The 25,297-nt window shown below is 38.6% G+C and overlaps 2 protein-coding genes across 2 annotated transcripts; one reads left to right on the forward strand and one right to left on the reverse strand.

Annotated features, from left to right (window-relative positions):
• The first annotated feature begins 562 nt into the window (after positions 1–562).
• LOC114365408 (uncharacterized) lies at positions 563–4,501 on the forward strand. The gene is made up of 2 exons (XM_028321976.1): positions 563–3,755; positions 4,158–4,501. The coding sequence occupies exons 1-2, from the start codon at positions 563–565 to the stop codon at positions 4,499–4,501; spliced, it is 3,537 nt and encodes a 1,178-aa protein (XP_028177777.1).
• An 885-nt stretch (positions 4,502–5,386) lies between these two features.
• Positions 5,387–23,789, reverse strand: LOC114365403 (partitioning defective 3 homolog). Its single transcript, XM_028321970.1, has 8 exons — positions 23,485–23,789; positions 12,605–12,808; positions 9,371–9,526; positions 7,367–7,548; positions 6,535–6,657; positions 6,272–6,363; positions 5,562–5,752; positions 5,387–5,515 (listed from the first exon to the last, which is right to left on the reverse strand). Exons 1-8 carry the CDS (start codon positions 23,605–23,607, stop codon positions 5,387–5,389), a joined length of 1,200 nt encoding a protein of 399 aa, XP_028177771.1. The 5' UTR covers positions 23,608–23,789.
• Between the last annotated feature and the right edge of the window lie 1,508 nt (positions 23,790–25,297).

A 25,297-nucleotide genomic window follows, 5' to 3' on the forward strand; every position in this document is an offset into this window, starting at 1 on the left:
TTATACGTCACGTACGTTCGTACTTCTGCTATTCTATCATTTTATAAATAATTGTGTTATGTGAAATAAATCAGTGTTATTACGACTATCATTGGGTTTGGTTTCGTACACTAACTATCCCATACAAATCGTCGGCACTCATCCTGTAACTGTAAGACGCTACAGTTTCTTTGGTCCTTCGAGAAACAACTCAACAACGTGATCCTCATCTCTCGTCGACGCTCGGGGGATGCTGCGATCTACATCATCAAACAACTATTGAGGTTCCATCGACGCTTGGGACTTCTATCCTTACAACAGTGGCCCTACGCTAAAGGTACTTTGTGTTTTTGTGGATTTTTTACGACTGCGAATCGGTTGACTGGCCTCCCGGAAGAGGGAATCCCCGGTTTAATTGAGAAGGCGCATAAGGTCGTACTTAGTTCACTAGGACATAAGGTATCCCGGACCACTGCATCAAACTTTCACGCCGACTTGCGAGAAAGTATCATCAATCAACATACAAACCAGTGTGTGAAAAATCTTCATCTTCGGAAGTGTCACCACATGATCAACCACAAACATGGAGAGTCTACTTCAGCGCCAACACGACATTGTTGAAGCGATCAAGAAGGTAGAACGCAACTTTAACAAGGATTCCGCTATCAGGAAGACTCGTAAGTACTTGGATGAACGACTCGACACCCTTGACAAGTTATGGGCCGAGTTTCAAGGCAATGACCACAAGTTATCGAGTTATGAAAACGATAAGGATCCTTACTTCGTGGAAGATCAATACCGACAAGCAAGAACATACTTCGATTCTGTGCGTAACAAGATATCGTCGTTTCCTCCTGCAAGTGAAACCGCTGCATCAATTTCTCCTGCAGCGCTGCCCAAGTTCGTGCAACCTGAAACGGTTACATTGCCGACACCACCTAAGCTACAGCCAAGACTCACGATGCCGTCTACGTCGACAGCGCTGACGACATCTTCAGATCAGGGTCAGGCCGCCGAACTTTTATCTCTACAACAAACGAACTTCAGAGCTTTTCACCGACAAGTAAGAAGCCTGCGAATTGACGAGATACGTGACAAATGGGAATTGGAAGACGAGTTACGCAACATTCAAACACGTTGGAGTGCAATCGACGCTTTGCACCTCCAAATCGACAACATTCTACAAGGTTCAAATACACAATATGACGACGAGTTTTATGCCTACGAAGAATCATACAAAGGCATTAAAAAGGCTCTGAACCTAAAACTTGCATCAACTGTGCATCTTCAACAGTCGACACCACAAATCGACATACCAACCTTTACTGGCAAATATACCCAATGGCCTACATTCTACGACATGTACGTGGAAAGTATTCATAACAACAACCTCCTTACCAACACGCAAAAGATGCAACATTTGAAAGGTAAACTGCGAGGAGATGCTGAGCGACTGATTCAACATCTACACATCTCAGCTGATAACTATGAGACGGCATGGGAACTGCTAACTCACAGATACAACAACCCTCAACTGTTGTTCACAAAACAGATTGAAATCTTCATCAATCAACCCGCCGCTCACAAACAGTCGGCATTTGAGATCAGACGTCTGTATGACACATCCATGGAATGCATTCATGCCATACAGAACCTAGGTATCGACACAAGTACCTGGGACCCGCTACTTGTTCATCTAATTGCAAAGAAGTTGGACACTGAGACATACAGTGATTACAAGGAGGCACGCAAATCGCCACGTGACTTACCATCACTCTCTGAACTTATGAATTTCCTAGAAAGCAAGTTCAATGCGCTTGAGCCAATAAGCACAACTGAGAGACAAACATCATCATCTAACAAGAATTATCAGCAAAAGATGATAACGAACAAGAAATTTCATAAACCTCAATCTCAAAATGGTGGCGGTCATCACTATAAGAAATTTGAAAACAGAGAATTTCAAGCTATTGCGACATGTTCGACAAACTGTCCTATATGCAACAACAACCACTACCTATACAGATGCAGCAAGTTCATGAAATTGTCGCCTGACGAGAGGTTATTGACCGTCCTAAAACTCGAATTTTGTCAGAACTGTCTATACGCACACGAAGACAGCCAATGCACGTCACCAAAAAGATGCAAAGTTTGTAAAAAACCTCACAATACTGCATTACATGAAGCATACGCGAACGTGAACCTTGCGCAACAGTCATCGAACAGGCCGGCCGAGTCAACTAGGTCATCGCCCGTGCCTACAACTCCAATTACGAACAAACTTCAAATTTCAACACATCAAGATAATAAGCAACATATTGTCAATCACGTAGCAACGAATGATGAAGAGATTCTACTCACGACGATATCAATCAAGGTCAAAACTGCTGATGGTACATACGTCACCCTGAGAGCTCTCTTGGATCAAGGCTCTCAGATATCACTCATTTCCGAAAACGCTGCTCAGATGCTGGGCTTGCCTCGACAACGGTATCACGCATCAGTATCTGGCATCGGGAATGGATCTAAACAAGGCAAGGGAGTCGTCACACTCACCTGCCAATCAATATATGAAGACTATGAGCTTACGACACAAGCATTAGTCATTAAGCATGTCATCAACAATCTGCCCAACGTGTCCTTCAATAAACAGTCATGGCCTCATCTACAACATATACAATTGGCTGATCCGGAGTACAACATCTCCAGACCAATTGACCTCCTTCTGGACGCAAGCGTATACTCTGACATCATTATGAGCGGTCTAATCAAGGGCTCGAACATGGCTCCTATCGCTCAACAAACCAGGATGGGCTGGATACTCTCTGGCAACGTCAAAACATTTAATTGTCACGTTATAGTGAACAATTTGTCAGATATATCCCAATATTGGGAGCTGGAAGGAATCAGTGACTCAGCTACTGAATTGACACAACAAGAGCAATACTGTGAGCAAGTCTATAAGTCTACAACAAGACGCTTAAGCACAGGAAGATATGAAGTTGCGATTCCCATGAAGCCTGGATTCGAACAAGATCTAGGTCAATCCAAAAGTAAGGCGATCGCTCAGTTTCACAACATGGAGGGCAAGATGTCAAGAAACAAGGAATTCTGCGAAAGTTACAAACAATTTTTGAGAGAGTATGAACAACAAGGTCACATGTCTCTAGTTACAAAACACAATGAAGAACCATCGTGCTATCTCCCTCATCACGGTGTGTTGAAAATTGAGTCGACTACAACTAAGCTTCGAACCGTCTTCAATGCATCCTCGAAAACATCAACCGGGCGCAGTCTCAACGATTTAATGGAGCGCGGTCCTAATCTACAAAAGGATCTACAGCATCTCATCTTGGTATGGCGTCAACACAAATACGTTATAACCGCTGATATCGAGAAGATGTTTCGCCAAATAAATATTCGTGAACCCGATCAACATTTACAACGCATTATATGGAGGAGCACACCGTTGGAACCACTAAAGGAGTATCAGCTTACAACTGTTACCTACGGGACAAAGGCGGCTCCTTACCTGGCAATGCGCACTCTAAAACAGCTGGCCTTGGACGACGCGCATAAGTTCCCCTTGGCTGCTGCTGCACTGATGTCGTCATTCTACATGGATGACCTACTTGAAGGCTGTGACGAAATATCTCAAGCTAAACAAATAAGTCTTCCTCAGCACTCCTATATTGTAGAATTTCAAACACCATACATCGCATTCAATCTGCAAAGAGATCTACTTCTCACTCTAACAGAAACAGATGTTCAAAGCTGTATCCACGCACAGACAAACAAATTACTGTGCTCTATAGATAAGCCAATATATGAATTAAAAATAACTCAGTCGATTTGTAACTTGAGTATTCATAACAAAACACTCTGCACTGCAAAGGAGGCGCCGTGTCACGAGCGATGGATCAAGTTACATAGCGATAACAGGTGGCTATACTCATGTTGTGGGAAATGCTCGGTACGCATATTTTGCACCGACAGTGGAATGACAATGAAGTCACTAACCGGGAACGGCCTTCTAGAAATCGGTCAAGGTTGTACCGTAAAAACTGACACATTCTCCATACTTGGACACAACAACTACTTGAGCCACGTTCAAGTCCAGAGGGACCTACCATTATTGTCAGAAACTTCGATCCTGAATTCCATATTGAATTCTTCAGGCATCGAGTTTACACCTGATTATCATGACAATGAGTGGCGTAGTATGGAGACTCAAATCCGAACCCTCAAAGAACAGGAGAATGCGCCACTCAGCATACACGACGTGCATCAGTACTCAGTTCTTTATACGATACTGGGCCTCATTATTGTCGCGGGGTGCATCTTCATGGTCATGCGATGGCGAAGAATCAAGGGAGCCCTCAACATGGAGACTTCGAGCACTCAAGCGAATTCAATTCCGATGACAGCAGTCGCCAGCGTCGATCAGGCAGCGGCCACACCACCGAGGACCCGACCACGATCTGTGCGACTGGACATCCCTTCTATTAACGTAGTTCAGTGATGAAATATTTAAGTTATTCAAACTTGTTATTTGTATTTGAAATTGTTTACATTTTTATTGTTAGTTATCATTATTGAACTCTTAATTTGTTACTTTATTTTACATTTATATAATTTTTGTCTGTCCTTCTTTTAGAGTGGCAGGATGTACGGGTTACCGCACATATTATGTTAATGTCAACGACATACCTAATCTAGGTCACTTAGAAATAGCAATTATGCACACTTTTATACGTCACGTACGTTCGTACTTCTGCTATTCTATCATTTTATAAATAATTGTGTTATGTGAAATAAATCAGTGTTATTACGACTATCATTGGGTTTGGTTTCGTACACTAACTATCCCATACAAATCGTCGGCACTCATCCTGTAACTGTAAGACGCTACATAAGGATTCACTAAAACAGGTTTCGGCACCAGTTCAGCTAACCTTAGGTAGGATAGTCTTGATGTAGATGGGACAGTGTCCCCCGGTGGGGTTGTCCCGCGTGTTAATGGTGAAGCCGAGCCCCTTCTCTCCCTTGACCAGCGCGACTGAGACCGTCTGCATGGCGCTTGATGAGTGCTGGGACTGAAGCCCACATACCTTAGGCAGGATAGTCTTGATGTAGATGGGACAGTGTCCCCCGGTGGGGTTGTCCCGCGTGGTGATGGTGAAGCCGAGTCCCTTCTCTCCCTTGATCAGCGCGACTGAGACCGTCTGCATGGCGCCTGATGAATGCTTGCTGGGACTGAAGCCCACATACCTTAGGCAGGATAGTCTTGATGTAGATGGGACAGTGTCCCCCGGTGGGGTTGTCCCGCGTGGTGATGGTGAAGCCGAGCCCCTTCTCTCCCTTGACCAGCGCGACTGTGACTCCGTGGCGCCTAATGTTGCTGGGACTAAAGCCAATATACCTTAGGCAGGATAGTCTTGATGTAGATGGGACAGTGTCCCCCGGTGGGGTTGTCCCGCGTGGTGATGGTGAAGCTGAGCCCCTTCTCTCCCTTGACCAGCGCGACTGAGACCGTCTGCATGACGCCTGATGAATGCTTGCTGGGACTGAAACCAACATACCTTGGGCAGGATAGTCTTGATGTAGATGGGACAGTGTCCCCCGGTGGGGTTGTCCCGCGTGGTGATGGTGAAGCCGAGCCCCTTCTCGCCTTTGACCAGCGCGACTGTGACCGTCTGCATGGCGCCTGATGAATGCTTGCTGGGACTGACCGGGACTTCCATGCCTGATATGGCGCGCTCGCTGCTGCCCACTGAAGAAAATAAATCAATCGTTACTAGGGGAAGGCATTAAATCTTCTTTCTAAAAATTGAATGTGCCATAGACTACAACACTGTTGCGTCTTAGACTAGGCGCAGACCATCGATTATTGGTTGGCCGACAGGCCTGATTTTAAATTGTATGAAGAATCGGCCAAATCAAATCGGTGTAATGTGCGCACTTCCATACATGCCCATACTGATCAACTGTCCGACGAAAAATCGATAGTATGTGCCTAGACTTAGGTGACATCATTATTTTGAACCCTAAACTAAAGACTCAATTGATATAAAATCTATTGAAGAACATTCCTAGTCCTAGGTTACTGTAAGTACATTTTAAAGCACTAATGTTTACACTTGGGTCAGGAACTCTTTTGCAACAAATATGTATTTTTGACTGCACAATTAGTAACAAAGTAATAGATATCTGAATTCAAAAAATCAATCAACCTACTAAATAAAAATCTACTAACGAATTATAAGATCATCAACGTAAATTAAAAGCATACCTTCAGGTAAGAGATCAAGTGGACGTTCTTGCACAGGATGCACGCTCGCTACGTTGTTGACTCCGGTCACCCATCGAAGCATGTCTTCTACCCTGGAAAATACATGTAATATACATTAGTATTAGGTACTTAAGTAAATATAATCGAGGGTGAGGAAGATTAGTGTATGATGGAAGATAGACAAATCCTACTAATACCTAGTTACTTTAAATGCAACTAGGTATAACTTCTTTTGCTTAGATGAAAAATGACTGATTGATTACCTATGGTTCTGATGATCATTGGGAGGTGTATCTTGGCCTAAAGGTTCTCTCCGTGCGTCTCTTGGAAGACTTTTGCTACCGTAAGTCTGCACTCTCTCTGCTGCGTCTAACCATACGCCACTCCTGGAATTATTACAAGCAGGTGAATATGTTGAATGATTTTGAATGATTGTGAATGCAGGTGAATGATTGTGATACATATTCACACCAATAATAAAACCTCAGAGTGAAGTCTGATGCCTGTGCTGCTACCACAATTTATCAAAAAAGCTACAACGGTCAAATTGTATGAAGATGTACGTCACGCCATACGACCTGTTGCAGTCACATCACCTATATGCCAGTGATACTTACAAATTATTCAGGTAGCAGATTAAGAGCTAAGCTAAGTTAGTTTAGCTTAGCCTACATAGCTGACGCTGTTTTCCATAATGTTTGCATAGTTTGCAGTCTGTCTGCACCCTATAATAGGCACTCACAAGGCAGCCTATGTACCATCCTAGACTGCATCTCACTTAACATCAGGTGCAATTGCAATCAAATACTTGCTATGTGCTGAATAAAAAAAAATAACTGCGTCAGCTATGCGAGCTAAGCTATTGAGTAACTTAGCTCTTGGTCTGCTACCAGCATCACACCCGTATTCACAAACGATACATGCTTAAGTGAAGCAGCAAATCGAACGCACAGCGTTGAATAGAGCTCTGTCATTGGCACGTGTGTCACCCTGTGCGTTCACGCGCACTGTGAGACCTCATAGTAATGTTTGTGAATACGGGCGTAAGCCTCCAGCACACAGGTCTAAAGTTTAGAAGACAAAGTGTTATCTTACCCAGGTCCAGAGAACTGCATGGACAGCCGGTTGGATTGCCTCTGGAAGTGCTGTCCGGGCGGCGCGTGCCTGTCCGCGTCCGGCGGCCGGCCGTCCGGCAGCGGGTGCACTTTCTGCGTGATCCGGCTGCTGTCGTCGCGGCAGACCACGGCGGCTGACCAGCGCTTGGTTTGTTCTGTCGCCTGGAAAGGGTAACATTCGGCTTTAGATTGTGGTCATATAGTTTTCAATGATGGTACAAGATACTACTTACTACTACTATACTCAGTTGACAACACAAAGACAGCATACGTAAAACACCTACGTGGATAAAAATGATTATTTATAAGTAGACTTGGTCGAATTATTATAATTCCTAGTCCATCTACAATATTGCAAAACAAAAGAAGTGCACTCAAAACGTCTTTTGAGGTCACCATCTCTTCCAGGTGTAGATAGGTCACCATATCTACCGCAAAAAGTAGGTAATTGATTTTGAAAACATTAAGCTTTAATTCCATACTGAGGAATGTGTTGTGATGTGCCACTTTGACCTGCTGTGCTGATGTTTGAAGTACTTTGGCGACTGGAGGTACGCACTTACCAACCTTAGGCGGAAGATGTAAGTGTAATGGAAAGTGAAGAAATGAAAAACCGGCCAAGTGCGTGTCGGACTCACGCACAAAGGGTTCCGTACCATTGATTTATGAATTTTTTTTTTTATTTAAGTTATTTGTATGAGAGATTACGCGGTAATAAGCGGTTTACGATTTACGAGGTATTAAAAAAAACTACTTACTAGATCTCGTTCAAAATAATTTTCGTTGGTAGTTTTTATAGTAATGTACATCACATGATTTTTTTAGATTTTTCATTGTCTTATTTTAGAAGTTAGAGGGGGGGGGGGACCAACTTTTTTACACTTTGGAAGCGTCTGTCACGCAAACTATTCGGTTTAGAAAAAAAGTATTTTAGAAACCTCGATATCATTTTTGAAGACCTATCCATAGATACCCCACACGTATGTGTTTGATGAAAAAAAAAATTGAATTTCAGTTCTATAGTCCATTCAGCGTAAGATGGTGATTATGACAGTTCTATTTAGTGAGGCGCTCCTTATAAACCTAATCGATATTTTTTAGAATCGAGAATATTTTCTATAGAAATCTAATCGCCATTTATTTGTTTGATTTTTAATCTTGATCAAAATTATATCTATGAATTTGAACTATCTGGAAATGGAATAAACGTGAATATTCTTAGTGGTACAAAATAAATCACAAAGAATTAAATATATGCATTTTATTCAATAAAACATCAAAATAACAATAACAAACAATACGTGGAGAAATCGCATAAAACAAAACCGTCATCCAAGGCAAACGCACACGTACTGACTTAGCTTTGACCTGCCTGAGATAATAATCGTGATTCGATTGTAAGATGACCACCATGCCGATTACTGATTTATTACGATTGTTTATGTCCCATCCCTATGAGCAAAAGTTCCGACCAACGCAGAAGCAATTCATTTAATATTTTTTCACAATTTTTTCTAAATAATAAACTAATAAATAATTAGAAATTCTTGTTTAGGTTAATTGAGAAAGATTAGTGATTGATATTTTGGAAGGATGAAAACACACAAAAATAATTGATTTTTACAACTCAATATTTTTATTCGTAGAAAGTTAGAATCATAAAACGAAACGTTTTATCTGTCTAAATCACCATCATAAGTTGAATGAACTATAAGTATGGGGAGCCCCCAATATTTTTTTTTTATTTTTGCATCAAAATCTTAATGCGGTCCACAGAAGAATACATCTACTTACCAAGTTTCAACAGTATAGCTCTTATAGTTTCGGAAAAAAATGTCTGTGACATACGGTCGGACAGACGGACGGACGGACGGACAGACAGACAGACATGACGAATCTATAAGGGTTCCGTTTTTTGCCATTTGGTTACGGAACCCTAAAAAGACCTCCTAATAAGATGTTTATAATAACAAACAAAGCTCACCGATCTCTGGGGAGGTAACGTGTCCTGGTGTAACGTGGGCTCACTCCCGCGACGGACCTGGAGGCCGTTGGCGCCGTCCTCCAGGTCCGCCTCGCCCACCTCCACGCACGAGTCTGTGTTCGGCACCCGCATACTGCCGCCGACGCCACCGCCACCCTGGAATTGAAAGATGACCATTAATTGGACGAATGGGACTATTCCCATTCTCTCGTTCCCACCGCTGCAATTCCTGTGTAGCCAGGATCTACTTACAGCATGAGCCAATAAAAACCCAACCAGTGAAGGTCAAGATGACCATTAGTTTAAAAAATTCCCTGCTAGCCTCTGTGTTCTGGAAATTATACAACCCTAGAGCCTTTAAGGAATGAAACAGCTAGGCATCTTCTGGGCAAGCTAGCTCCACTATGGACCACAGTATCTGCTCCCCCGAATGAGTTTGTTATTAAAGAGTAAGCCCACAATACACAAACCAAAAAAAGCCGTATAAAATACTAGATTTTAACTCGGAAATGTCTATCGTGCATGGATCAACTTCCATGATGACCATCCAATGATATTTGAAGTAGGTACATAATAGTTAGTCAAAAGATGTGCTCTGATTGACTGTTGTCTGTGGTGAATGATGTGATGAATTTGTTCGCGGGAAAACTCGATAGATTTTAACATGACCCCGATAGTCAGGCACGCGGTTTACGGCTGGTTTTAGAATCGCGCTGACCGCTGGCTGATAGTCGGCGCTGACAAATCAAAATGTATGTAATTGAAGGGAACGTTTCTGAGTGACGCTGATCGCTCGGCGCCGACGCTCCATACATTTCGGCTATCAGCGCTGACGGTCAAGCGTGCGTCAGCGTGATTCTAAAACCAGCCTACCCTGTGTACCTGTGACTAAAATAATATAAAATTATGCAGCTGATTTGAGACACTTCACAAAGTCAACGTCCGTAAAGTTCTTCAAAAAGAATTCAAGTTCTACAAACAAAAAATTGACTCGCTTATGTGAGCAGACAAAAATGTTGTCTTCTGAGTAGGACATCGTACTTCGTCAATCGGAACAGAACTTGTTGCTAGACCGTGACTATACCAATATCACATTACACCAAACTCACTCAATAATATTAGATTATTTCCGCAGTATATTAACACGCACTGTTTCTACGTGATCTAGCGCACGATACAAAAACGTAAGAATGGAGTGAATGACGTGTTTGTTAAATCCAATAACTATTGAGAATTGTAGTAACCTTTATGCTGAGAGGAAGTAAGGAAAAAATATTGACAATATGAAAAAAGTCTGCTGGAACTATGTCGCAGTTACAGCGGCGTGGCAGTGCCTACTGCAAGTTGATACCGAAGGCTCTCTCAGGTTGAGTAAAAAAGGTGCAAATAGGTAGATACGCTTTGGTCTTTGTCTGTCACACACTATCTCAGGAAGTATCTTATCAACTTACGAGCTTATCTACTTCAATGAAGGCTTTGAGGCGACGAAAAGCTACAAAAAAAGACATTGTTTTCGTTTTTCGATAGTGATATCAAAATTGATTTAATGCAGTTAATCATAGTCTTGCCTCCTCTCATTTTCACCTACAGTATTCGATCGCTCGCTGTGTACACATTGAGGAGACAGTGGCTTACTGTACACCTACACTCCATTATGGCACGGTCGAGTGAGTGCGAGGTCTGTAATCCTGTTAGCCTAGTTTCAGCTCGTTATCTAGTAATACCTAGCCGCATTCGATCGAGCGACTTGGGCGCAGCCGCCATGTGTGATTTGTGACTCATTTACGCACATTTATAAACTTTGGTGCACCTAAGTTGATAGTATTGCGAGTGTTTGAAATAGGCTAATGAATAATTCGTACATTATTTTCTACTAATTATTTGCTTGATGTAGACATGATTGAACAACGTTTACAGGCACATCTTTGGGTACATCAAAATTGATTTGATTATTTTTTAACAAGTGGTAAAGTAGGTTAATAAAGTTTCAGTTTAAATCTGGATAATAGGTACTTAAACACTTTAATACTAATTTTATATTCTAATAGCAATTTAGCATACTTACTACAACAGTACAGTACTTTCTTAGAACAAACTTACTACAACAAAGTTATTGGCGCACAAATCATTAGGTCTTACTAACTACTTAGGTACTATGCTAATACAAACCTTTTGTTCATTACAACTGAATAACTACTACAATTTTATTTTTAAAAAGTTTTAAAGACTGTAATGTACTTAAGTACATAATAGGTATGTTTACCTACTTAGTACATAATATCTACTTATAACTTCACAAAACAGAATGTTCGCAAATAAAAAGAGTTACATGAACTGACCTTATTCGGCTTTTTAACGCAAGAACATCTTGAAAAACACGAGCCCATTTTGAAAACACAATTGCAATTAATTGGTGACACACTCCTCCCGTCATTTACATCGCTAAACAAGTTTTGAGTTGTATCCATTTGAAATTACAAGTTTTCTCCAGGATTAAAGAAAACACACTGAAGAAAAACAAGTCCTGACACGAATTTTTCTCAAGAAAAACTCCCGCGTAAAATTATTTTTAATTTTACCTTTTCCAGGCAATGATATCAAAAATTATACAGCCTCATAATAAAGTTTGCAAATTTTTTTTTGAGGAATTACAATTCTCTTTAGAATATTATTTCAATTTATTATCTCATAATTTATCGTTAAAAACTTTAATAGGGCTCATTTAAATATTATAATTTATAAAAAAAATCTACTGAATCAAAACAAAAACTGACTGCGCCTATCTCGATGCGCCGCTCTGCCGTTTCCCGCGTAATTTTTTTTTCGCTGGCAAAGACATAAACCGACACAGCCTCATTCAGGGCGGGCTTCGTTTTGGCCAAGATTTTAATGTTTTTAAATATTTTTTTTTGTTTAGTTATTTATTTCATTGTTTAAAATGAATAAAATTGGATGTAGGTATTATGACAGATAACATTTTTGTTAAGACTCTTTCACGAAAAATTAATGAACGTATTTTATAGAAATGTTACAGTAGTATTGAATAATAATTACATAATATGTTAATTAGTTATCATGTAGAATTGAGTTATAAATTACTTATGAGTCACGTAAGTCCGTTTTTCTGCTGAATTTCACGTGAGCTAAGTCGCGGGAAAAAGATAGTTTATTCTTACCCAACAAAGTGGGCCTTAAATGTTCAAGAACAAGGATAACTAATGTTTCTAAACGTACCCTAAACATGTCAGGAGAGGCGGTGCCAGCCGACGAGCCACTAGCGCCATCTGCTTGCGCTGCGCGCGGCTGCGGCGTCTGTCCGGTGCACTCCGCCGTCAGCGTCTCCCGGTCGTCCGCCACATCCCGGACGCGGTCGTCCGGGTCCAAGATGCCACCGGAGCTCGCGCGGAGAGCCCGGACGCCGACCCATGTCTCAGGACCCTGGAATAGAGGAGACAATTCGTTAATATTTGACTTAATTTAGCCTGTTATAATGCAAAGGCGGGAGGCAGGGTTAGTCTTTTTACCCTAAGGGGAAATTCTTTCGTTTTTCATAGGCACTTAGGTTAGTTAAAACTTAATGATCAAGTTTATGTAGTAAAAGTGCTTTTTAAAAGTCTACTTGCAAAAATTAAATGAGTTATAAAAAAAACTCATAAAGTTTTATAAATTCTGTCATGAAATTATTCAACTTCTCCTCAAGCGATATGTCTCACAACATTAACTAAACTGAATGCAAAGGAAATATAAAGGTATGTAACTAAACTACACTCGGCATCAAATAAATCGCACCTCCCGCGACAGGCACTTATCAAACGTATGCATCCCCACTTCCCACCAACATTGGTACCATTTAAAAGCCTAGTTCTAAACTTCATTTCATTAAAGGAAAGGTTTTTACCCCAAAAATGTGTCTTTACAAGGATCCAGAGTCACTTCTTCAAAAAATAGGTAGTTACGCTATAGCCATTTTTTATGACTATAAAACTGTTATGTTGGGATTAATCGCTATCCATCTGTTAAAGAGGACACGTGAGATCTTAATTTGGTTTTATAACCATAAAAATTGGTCTTATTGATCCCAGAGGTGAGCCCAAAGTTAGGTCTATTTTTAAGTCACATTTATGGTATATGTTAATTATTTATTTAGAAATGAAATGTATTTTTCTTTAAGGATATTTATTGGGCTTTCAAATAACACCAATATTGTTGGGGTACCATGATTGTGTCAGAAGAAAATCTTTAAAGTTCGCGTCGCGGAAGGTGCGGTTTATTAGATGTTGAGTGTAGTTTCTCATATTAAAGTGCAGCAATAATAAAACCAAGGGTTTATGTTACAAGGATTTTGCATTTATAATGTTACTTAAAGGTATCTCTAAAATCATGATTTTTACTTGAAAAAAAAAAACGACTGCCTGATCTCAGACTTTAAATAATTCTAATAGTGTCAAATAAATGTATATCGCCACCTCTTCAGGAACTTTCTCTCTCTTTCAAGAGAGAACAAAACAGTAATTCCACGACAGTTGCAGATGAAAGTCGCACTTTCAGAGCAATTAAAACGTTGATACACCGCTGATTGCGCGCAAACCTAACGGGAAACGCCATAATATGAAATCACAAAACCTAACTGTATGACAATGTGCGAAATATTCGCATTGTTAGTAAGGTTTAGCGAATTTATATGTTTTTCTACAGACACGTTCGTATCTAAGTAGGAACGAAGTGTTCCCACGCGGTATTTACGCAGCTCGGCCTATTCACTGGCTGCCGTACAATGTCTGCGAACGTTTTGTTTGTCCGTCAGTCCTTTATCTGCCTGTCATGTCATCGAGATTCAGTTCATGTCAAAGCGTACGAGCCTTTATCAGTGCGAATCTGAAAGCGATGTCAATACATCCAGGCTTTTGGGATCAACGAATAAAAGGCACAATACCTTACGCCTACAAATAAGATAAAATCACGACGCTCGTTTAGACGAGGTAAATTAATCCTGAAGTATTCATCATATAAACAAAGACTCAACGGTTTGTACTGATTGTATAAAGATCAAACGTCTTCCACCAAAATGTTCTGCATGACTAAAAACCGTTGAAATTTTGTAATAGCACAACGAATCAACAATCGCAAGATGTAACGTCGTACCCATGTCACCGACCGGCGTTCCTTAGCAGCTGCCAGCCGAGCTAGCTTCTTGAACCTGGGCGGAGGCACAGGCTTCTCGGACACATCTGGCTCTTCCATCGTCACTGCCATTGAATCACCTCCATCGTCCACAGGTCACTGACGTCACACCACACATTGTGCTAACTCATCGATTTCACAAACTTTACACGCATAAAGTCGTGAAACGAAGGTTTGTTAAGTACACATTACCCATTGTCTTTTAGAACACTGCTTAAAAAACAAATGAAAGTCCTAAAAGCGCTTTCTTGTTTCGATTACGTCACGCTGGCCACGCACAAAATTGAGAAAGAAAATGTTTGCGAAGCTTATTCTGCTCTATGATAGAGCGTATGTATTCTATTGAGTGCACGGTGTGATTGATCCGAGGCTAAGTTTGCGTCTGGTTGCATTGATTGCGATCTGGTGGAGGCAGGTTTGCAGATGAGACCTTGGCCTTCGCGCGCCACTGACCAAACACAGTCCACCACTCGCGGTCGTCACCAGATGTTAATTGTTACGCCCCATAAAAGATACTGATGAATTTATTAACTTCGATTAGAAATAAATATAATTTATTATAGAAACGTAGAGAACAAAAGGTAGGCAAGTATAAATGAAAATTTTATTATTTATTTCGTTGATTAGAAAAGAAATCAGCCAAGAAATTCTTGTGAAGTGTTTTATGCGGTCATTTCTTGACATGTTAGTTTCGACAATTGATAGTAAAACCCATTTTAAATTACGTGTAAGTCCTGCAATTGTAATAAAACATCTCATGTTTGTAAGAATTGGAAACGTAATAGGTACGAGCATCATAGCATAGATTGCGTGAGTGCACCTATGAGCAGAGCGTATCTAATGAATACTTGCATTTCTTACAGATTTCTTCTTATTATTGTTTCTCTGATAAAGTTTGTTCATACGTCATGCATGATATTCCCTGTGACTAGAATATAGACTGTTCTATTCTAAATATTCATAACAATACGCCATAATTTATTAAGATTTATGAATGATGCTTCCAAACTTAAGCATCTCGTATCCATAGAATCCTTGGACGCAAAACGTTTCAATTTTGAAAATATTCAATCCACTTTAATGTTAGCTAGTACCTATCTGAGATTCAAAGACCTCAATTTTATTAATCCAGCTTAATTAAAGCAGTAAATAATTTATTCCTTTTTTAAGGTTTATCGTCCAGTTGAATGGAGGATCTGCGGACATATTTAGCCGAATCACAGCGATGTATATTCATAAGCTATTATCTAAGTGGACTAATTTGTCGATGGCCTAACCTGGCTTCGGCGGAAATGCAGGCGTTATGGTCTGACGCGTGCGCCGAATGCTAAGCACTCACGTTGCGTCAATGTAGGTACTTGTTAGAAAAACGCTGAAAGGTTAAAAGCTGGTTTTGAAAAATATCTGAAGTACTCAAGCGTTCAAATAACTACATATTTAAGTAAAATGTAGAGTCATAAGTTTTGAATAATTTTAATTTTAAGCCTCGGTTTCAACCAAAGCGGAGCGGAGCAGAGAGTGTTTTGATTAACCAATCAGATTTCATTAACTCCACTTCACTTCTCCGCTCTGCGCAGCTCCTCTGTCAAATTCTATAGAAAAATTTGACAGCCCGACACTTTTCCGCTCCGCTCAGCCTTGGTGGAAACATGGCTTAAGACTCATTCTCGAGTCGAAAGCCATCATCAGACTATCGTCGTTAAATATTTGCCAAATGGTAGAATAAACATTAGTTTTTCTGTCTAGATTGAGCGTTAGATTTTCCTCTTCATAACCGGCGGCTAACTTTTAAGTAAAGATTGATTGTCCACAATAAAGTCTAAGCTAGATGGTCAACTGTACATGTAACTTGCTTGCCAAACATTGCAAATTGACGTGTGAAGACCGCATTTTCTGCAAATACACCTCAAGGCGACGCAAAGTTGTTATGCAAATTCACAGTTGCAATCATAGCACTCATCAATGTTTTTACAGCTTTGTGCAATCGAATACGTACTCTTATTGATTTCGAAGAAAGTATTGTTACATACTTAATTACATAATTCGGCTAAATGTTCTTAATTTAATAAGTGACACGATCCATATTTTTACTGTTTCGTAAACTTAATGTATTAATTAGTAGAGCTCTATCAGTTTCGTATTTTATTTCGAATAGGATAAAACGCGGTCATATATTTTTTAATTCCATCGGAACAAGTCATGCAGTTAGTTCTAATAGTGTAACAGATCAAACAAATAAAGCATGACGGTTTTCAAGCGATCACATCCGGCCGAAAACGATTCCATGATTTAAAAAATAAACCATTCAAAATTCCAACCACAGATTAAATATAATCACGAACACTAGCACTTTTTAAAAATAATAACACAGAAACCATAGAGTTCCGCGGTCTCGGAAAATCGAATCGACCGAACGCACAGTCGCGCGGCGCCGCGGTACAAATAGAACTGAAGCCGGAACGATTAGAAAGATCTCACAACAGAAATAAAACGCAAGAATTTTTTATCTATTTTTTTCACGGCATGTGACATGCAATAATTATGAATTATGTACGCCTTTGCTGGAACTGGATATTTGTATCATATTATATTTGGAATAGTTCGGAACGTACAAGTAATCATTGTTTATTATCCCGCGTGGACTGACTAATTTTAACAAAAAATGATTTTATTATATAAAAACACAAACAAAAATAAGTTCCTGGTTTTATTAATCATTTGACGAATACTTTTAATTGATCAGCAATGATAACCAACTCTCATTAATTAAGGTTAATTAACCGGCTTGATTACGAGAATGTTTGTATAATTTAAAACGGAGACGTCCAAAGAAGTCAAATTATATTTTTTAATCTGATTAATACAGTTACGACAATTACAATAATTTCGTCAAATCTCACATAAGACTGCGTGTAGGTACGCAAATCAGTCACGTTATGCGTGTGCAGAACACAAGAACTTGAAAATTAACATGTAGAGTGAATAACAATGCTGAATTGCTGATAAGAAGGATTGTAACACTAAACTAAATGCCTATATTTTATGAATATTTAAATTTTAGCTATTAATTGAATGAAACTCCTAATTAGTGTATTAGAACAATCTATTTGAATTTATAAACAAAAGATGAACGACGTTTTTTATTTTAAAAAATTGTAACTAACCTTTTTTTGTAACATAATTAAATTTGTTGGTATTTTCAGTAATAAATCATTAAATTACTCTTTATTTATTTGAAGCATGTTGTAATATCTTGATGTTGTTTAATACTACATGTTAAATAACTTACTAGGACATGTTTCACTCATAAAATATCAATCAATTATTCAACATTAAATCATAAATTGTTTTAATAAAACGTCAAAATATAAGTCAAAAGAAAAAAATAGTAACAGGAAACAAAGTAGGTTAAAACCCACTGAATTCTCGTACCGCGTTAAAAAGGTAGTATACCTAATTAAGTAGTGGCATAGACTTTTTCACAATTTGAAATTAGAACAAGCGAATGTGTGTAAACAGAGTAACGGTAATTGTTCAGCGCTTGCGCACCGTTAGTGCATTAAAGCGTCTACAGTGGATGGCTCTACGCCCACTCACTAGTCAATAAAGGCAATACACGAAATAACAATCAAAACCAAACACAATTTAGCATTTTTAGATGGAGTTATTTTAAAAATAGTAACAAATCCTTAGTCACATTGTTTATCACCATTTAAAAATAATGTTTGTAGCGCTAGGTTTAGGATGGTGACTGAAAAAGTCTGAAATTCCTTGACGTTAATATACTTTATCAGAAAATTCAGAAAACCAATATTTAAAGTAGATCAATTATCTTTACGAAGGTGACACCGACCACATTGCTAAATAATTATCTTCAATTATTGTTCTTAATTGGAAATTTAAATTGAACAGATATGGCAGAAATGCAAATAAAATAAAATTAATTCATTTGGACAAATGGTTAAAAATTCGCATACCTACATAGTCGTAAATCCAGAGTCTAGACGCATTTTCAAAGCGATTTTTGAAATTTTAGAAATCTTTTCCAGCTAAATATTCCTAAGAACCTCTTTGCAGGGGATTGTCGGAATAAGCTATTAAAAATGTATTATTTTTCTAACACGCTGACTACTTATACATATAATCCGGATTACAGAGCGTACGATAAGCCGTACGAGTGAAACAGGTGCTGCGCGATAAACGGCCGATAATAAACACATTATATTGTATTCAATTCCGTTTATCAATAATTTAATGTCACATTTGTTTTGAAATGTTTATGTTCATATCACTTTTGATTCACAATTTTCACAAAAATATAATCTGCCTCAGATGACCACATTTTTTGCAACCTTTTCGCAAATCCAATCGATTGCTCTATCAAAAAGGAAAACTTATTTAATAACGTGGTTGGTAATCCCTCTAATGGCGCAGTTACACTATGCGGGAAATTGACCGAGACGAAACGCGAGCACGCACACCGAAGTATGAGCTACACACGGCGAAACTAACTGAAGTGCGTGTTTACACTATCTCGAATTCTCAATCAATTTCCCACATAGTGTAACTGCGCCATAAGCATACAAAAATTTTCAGTGTCTTTGTCGTATACTTTTCCTTACAATACCTAATCCAAAATATTTCTTAGGCTAATCTTGAGCAAATATTTATCTAACTATGACTATGACTCTATCGACATGAATAATAAATACCAAAGATAATACGCTAATGATTAATGGACAAGCTTAGTTCTTATTGTCTTTTCAATAAAGTGGCCTTCGAAAACACACCCAGTGTTATATTTGCACCAAGCACACAGTCGTGTAAAATATTATCATTTATTATTTATTATTATACATCAAACAACTTCAACGTTGAAAATAATTGAGATTAGCAAGGTAGGTATGACGAAGTGAAATAATTCGTCAGCAAAAGGCAATGCGTCGCATTATCTATAGATATCAAGTAAAATATGCAATACATACTTCCTATATACGAAATTCCTCATTAGTAAGTAGCTTGATAAAAATACAATGAAAGACAATGAATGCTACACCTCTTTTTATAGTCAATTGTTTACCCCACATGGAGAAAACTCTGTAACAGTTTTCTACAAAAAACACTTATGCTTATGACGGAACTATGTATTTCACTACCTTTTCGTTACTATACCTACTTGGAGATATCAGAAGTATTGTTTTAAACTAGAACAGCATAATCGAAGGCTACTGAAAATTGTTCAATATCAAGGAAAACAAGTTGAAACAAAGGTCGACTTTTCTCTACCACCTTGAGAATATATTATTTTCTTTTGTTGTAAGTATCTGAAATAGGACTGAATTGCTGAAATAAAAATTTTAGATTACAGCCTATGACTGACAGCTTTCCGCCCGCGGCTTCGCCCGCGTGGAATTTTGTCTGTCACAGAAAAACATTATCGCGCGCGTTGCTGTTTCAAAAACCGGAATAAAAACTATCCTATGTCCTTTCCCGGGACTCAAACTATCTCTATGCCAAATTTCATCAAAATCGTTTCAGTGATTTAGGTGTGAAAGCAAGACAGACAGACAGACAGACAGAGTTACTTTCGCATTTATAATATTAGTAAAGATTTAAAATGCGTTTATGAATATTTATTTTTTAAAAGCTATTCACTAGTTGAAGGTGTACAAAGCCATAATATAGTAATAGTTATTGTGTACTTTGCGTTGAGTTCGCTATACAAACTCGGCGGAAATGCGCACGCGCTCAATGCGGATTGCGCAGAGGTCGCATAGTGGACGCAGCCTGCAATTGTGTCGTATTGTCGTAACCAAAGAGTACCACAACACAACTATAGTGCATGAGCAGTCAAATATAAATTGACTTTTCGTCATTTAGTCTCCACAGTTAGAATTTGGTCTAAATTAACTTTCATTCTAAAATCATTGGGAGAGAACTTTCAGCAGTGGGCGACATCTTGTAGCTGAAATGATGATGACGATGATGAACTTTCCATGTTTAAAATCCTTTTTTACTCACAAATAGGTAGGACTCTACGAATTTAGTGCATTGCTTATAAATAATTAGGTATATCGTGCTAAACAAAATACTCTACCTAGTTATAATTAGTGCGATATTACAGCATAACATCATGCATGGCAGGCTATAATAATAATAACAACAAAATTATATTTGCATTTACAAGTGTATTGCCTCTGGTTTACATTACATTAAGGTTTTTTAACTAATTAATGCTTCAAATTGATCTACAAAGGAATGTATGCTATTTGACGTATTAATTTAATTACACTCGTAGTAACTATCATGTTATACATAAATGATCTCTATTCTAATTAGTTTCTCGTTAAACATTATTACTAGAACATCCTAATAGTTATTCTAATTTGGGCATTATCTGTAAGAAAAATAAGTTGTCTGCGCGGTACACTCTTGCGCAGTGCCGCTTGACTAACCAATCAAGGTCAGTTCCCATTATTTGGTATTCGATTGAAGTTCAATTTCGATTAATTACACAATTGATATTTCTTGCAAACTGTTCTCAAAACTCTATCGAATGATACCAGTAACTTTCCAGCAAAAATAGATAGGGCATAGTGTTTTTGCACGGGTCGTAAAATTGTTCCAATAAAGACAATACGTTATGGTAATTTTGATCAATTATTGGCGGTCACAATGCGAAATAATTAACAAAGCCTTTCTCCCCCGGTCGGGTCTCGTGAATCGTTTCACAAGTAGGTAAACAGTAATAAACAATAATTTGTAAAGAACATCAAATAAAATTCCAACTGATTCAAAAATATGGAGCAATTAGAAGAATGTTGTAGAGACAACAGCTGCAAATCGTAATTTATTGGAATCGTCCCAGATCGCTCTACAATAGCTCCACATTTAACCGTACCATACATGATGCGAAATTGTCTACTTCCCAGTAAATTGTCGAGTATGAACAGCAATATCGAGGTCAGAATTAAACAAAGAATAAAGATTTTACTCGTATTAAAGTGAAAGATCGTTTGATACGTGACACGTTCTCTCAACTCTCGCGGCTCTCTTTTATTCGGTTCAATAGTGGGTTGGTAGGTACACGTAGTAGGTATAATACTCGTACTTAGTAGCTACATTATTTTCTTACATTTCATTTTATAAATTCAAGTTTCATTATCTCTATGTTGCTTGCTAAATATTACATAGCTATTTCATTTGGGTTTGACGCGACCGTCCCATTCACATTTCGTCACGAATTCAAAAATCCCATTCCCAGTCCCATTCGCATTCGGTCCCATTTGCATTCCGTCCCATTCGAAATCAGTCCCATTCGCCTTTTGTCCCATGCGCAAAATGGTCATAATGCGATCGGGTTTCATATTTAAAACCAGCAAAAAACCCTCTACCACGATGCTCTTCCAAATGTCGTATAGGTTGTATATCATTCATCTTCCAGTAATTTCCACACAAGTACATTTATCTGGACTCGCATGACGTATGAGTCAACGGGGCGGTTCGCACGCCACCACGCGGGTTCGGTGACCTCGCGCGTGAATTGTCGACGGTATAGGAATACCATTGGCGTAATTGCGATGTACAGTCAGGTAGGTTAGAACTACTTGAAGCAAAATACTTCCGTATGTTTAGAAGGTATGATTTGCGAGCCCACTCTACATTTGTGGGTCCATCTGTCTCAATTAAGTACCCTCCCATGATGTCATGAATGAGGATTAGAGACAGCACTGCTAAGTATTAAGTTCAAAGCTCTAGGATCCAACATAATGAGCTACTATAGATAAGTAGAGCCATAGATGGTGCTGAATACCCTAATCAATTGAAAGCTTTACATAGCTTTTTCATTGTGATAATGACTAAGAAGATAAATTTTAATATCTCTAGCCCTAAAGGAAGCTTTAAAAAGAGATTTACTATTTTAGAACTGTGTTAACAACGAACGGTTATTTTTGTAGATCTTTGCAATTTTGATGTGCAAGAAGTATTAATATACTCAGTAGTTAAAGCCTTACAGACAGATAACTGAAGTAAAATGGTGTCCTGAACATCCTTTGAGCGTGACACGTGACGTATCTTCCCTTTTAGTAATAATCTAAGGTTAAACACAATTCCGTATTGTTTTTATGCACCTGACTGTATTCGCTATAATGAAATGCTTTCAAACACTTTCAGATCACAAAGCCCGTGAAAGGCGCGATAACCACGCGTATCACGGGAAGTTACGTTGATCAAACAAAACAATTGACCTTTGTTATGCAAGTTAACTGCAGGTTATGATACACGTGCAGCTCTTTCCATAATCAAAAATTAAGCGTGCTGTAGATTAAAAATGTAATTTAAAGCTGATAGAAATGAAAACATACTAATAAAGATATTTCCGCATATAACTGAATCATGGAAAAGGCATTTGTTTTATACCCCAAACAGAAAACCTCTAGGGGGAAAAAGTGGGATTCCAACGAGTAGGTTCTATCTTATAAATAACTAGCTGACCCGGCGAACTTCGTACCGCCTTAGCGTAGAGATTTTCTTAATATTTTTTTCCGTAAGAACCATCCTTGGACTTCCACAAACATTTAAAAAAAAGAATTATCGAAATCGGTTCAGCCGTTCACACGTGATGCCGTGACAACGCGAAACGGGTTCCATTTTTATATATATAAGACTATAGTCTTCAAGGCACGAAATGACTAAGTCTAGCTTTTATGGAATAAAAGTCGTCGCTTCAGATTTACGGGCATATCATATTAGGAAAGTATACCTACTATACTCGTATTTAATTAAAATATTGTTTCCAACTTAAATTATTCCGCAGGAAAGTTGTATGAAATAATGTCAATATTGCAAAACAAAATATAGAGCATTGTGGAGAAAATTCATCACAAGCCGCAAGGATGCCCTTTCTCTACATAATTTCTAAAAACCCTTACCGTCTCATTAGGTTTAGGCAAGATGTTCCTCTGCAGCTTCTGCACAGGATACGTCTGCCGCCATCCGAACAGGCGCACCAGCTTGTCGGCTACGTCCTCGCACCGTGGAGCAGAGTCCTTCATTATTCACACTTCACTTAACAATTTTACACTCATGTTTTTATCTTTTAAATTAGTTTTCCAGTCCGCGAAGGCACAGTTTACACGTTATAGATAGCGACGAGGACACTCCACCGAGTCAACACGTTGTGACTGCCGGTAAACATCGATACAACTTTATCACACCGCAAACACCGCTAGAAGGTCTGGCCTCAGACGAGCAAAAAGTGTAAAAAATTCGCGACCGACGCTAGCCGCGGCGGCCTCCCGTTATCGCTCCATCGTTATCTAGCTATCACCATTCCCCCCACTTAATGCACATTCACTTCTACGTACAATTCACCGGCATGCTCTATCTATGATCAAAATGCAGCGGAATCTAGCCTGACGATTTTGCGGTCGAGATACTAAGCTATTTCCATGGCAACGGAAAAATATTAATAAGAATAAAATCCTCTGATAACAAGTTAAATCTTGATATTATTTAATTTATTCTCATACAAAGTGCTGGACTTTGAAATTGAAATGAAGACAATAATATGCTGGGATAAAATATTCAAACAAGAACAATGTAGAAACAGTGTTTAAAAATGTTAAAAAAAGAACTTGGAACAAAACCAAATACGAATTTAGACGAAAATAAATTCACCATTGAATCAAGTACGAAAGTGAAATCTATTTGGAATGAAAGAGCCATATTTGAATAGGATACCCAAAAGTAGAAACCGCATATTTTTGTGCTGACTCTAAAGGTAAAACTGGGTCTATTCAGTTTATTGAATTCTAATAAGCAACTTAAAACGTATTAGGCAATTGTGCTTATCTTGTTTACAGACAGATTTTAGTTGAATGGACATTTACCTTTGGTTAGAAACATTTCTGTTGAATTCGCAACAAATTACGACATAAGACTTGCAAAATTATGCCATCTTCTAATGTAATGTTTTTGAATGTTAGGATTTGATATTCCTATTCAGCATACGTAATAATATGCTGAATAGAATCAAGAAGGTGGTCAAAAGATCTTTTATTGGTTAGTTTAACTCGATTGATATGTAAGTATATTCCATGTGTAACGCGATAGGCCGCTTCAGCTTGACAATTAGCTATTATGTCCAATGTTACCAAACCATCTCCATTGTCATCACGGTTTAAATGGAGGCTATCCAAAGGTACGTGGGAGCTCGCAAGTGGGTAGGGTATGAACAGCAGGGGAAACTGCTTCAAGAAATCTTAATTAAGCCCGTTTTTCAACAATATGAATGGAAACTTTAAGCTGAGAACTCCCTTTGTTTCTATAGGAAACTTAAAACTTCCCACTATTCATTTGAGGTCAGATGTTAAGAAAATGTTTATTTTTGTACTTGTGGCCACCAGAAATGTATGTTAACTGCATAACAAATTAAGAGTTGTCGTGCATGTAGTACTTATTTGGTTAGTTCAAAGATATACGTTACAGTTCTAACTGTTTCAAGAAAATCTCTATTCCAAGACGTGACATTGCTTTCTATATCTCAAGATCTGGGTATCTAGATCGATGCCAGTTATTATGTTACCGACACACTCTTCAAATAACAATGCCATAGTAATCCCGCGGCCATGATGCCATTAGTCTCACCGTACTCCATTGACAGTCTCTTAGGAACAGTGTCAACGATTTTCTTTGGCTATAATTTTATTTACTTTCTATTCATTGGTTGCTTGGCCACCCATG

Source organism: Ostrinia furnacalis, unplaced genomic scaffold (assembly GCF_004193835.3).
Source record: "Ostrinia furnacalis isolate ACB-3 unplaced genomic scaffold, ASM419383v2 OfSCF7587, whole genome shotgun sequence".
Lineage (NCBI taxonomy): Eukaryota > Metazoa > Arthropoda > Insecta > Lepidoptera > Crambidae > Ostrinia > Ostrinia furnacalis.

Excerpts from the sequence above, each read along its gene's own strand:
- LOC114365408 (XM_028321976.1), top strand. The coding sequence starts at position 563 with ATGGAGAGTCTACTTCAGCGCCAACACGACATTGTTGAAGCGATCAAG. Across the intron at positions 3,756-4,157 it reads AGAAACAGATGTTCAAAGCT|GCATCGAGTTTACACCTGAT; the intron begins GTATCCACGCAC and ends TGAATTCTTCAG.
- LOC114365403 (XM_028321970.1), bottom strand. The coding sequence starts at position 23,607 with ATGAAGGACTCTGCTCCACGGTGCGAGGACGTAGCCGACAAGCTGGTG. Across the intron at positions 7,549-9,370 it reads CGTTACCTCCCCAGAGATCG|GCGACAGAACAAACCAAGCG; the intron begins GTGAGCTTTGTT and ends TACCCTTTCCAG. Across the intron at positions 5,516-5,561 it reads TCAAGACTATCCTGCCCAAG|ACGGTCTCAGTCGCGCTGGT; the intron begins GTATGTTGGTTT and ends GGCGTCATGCAG.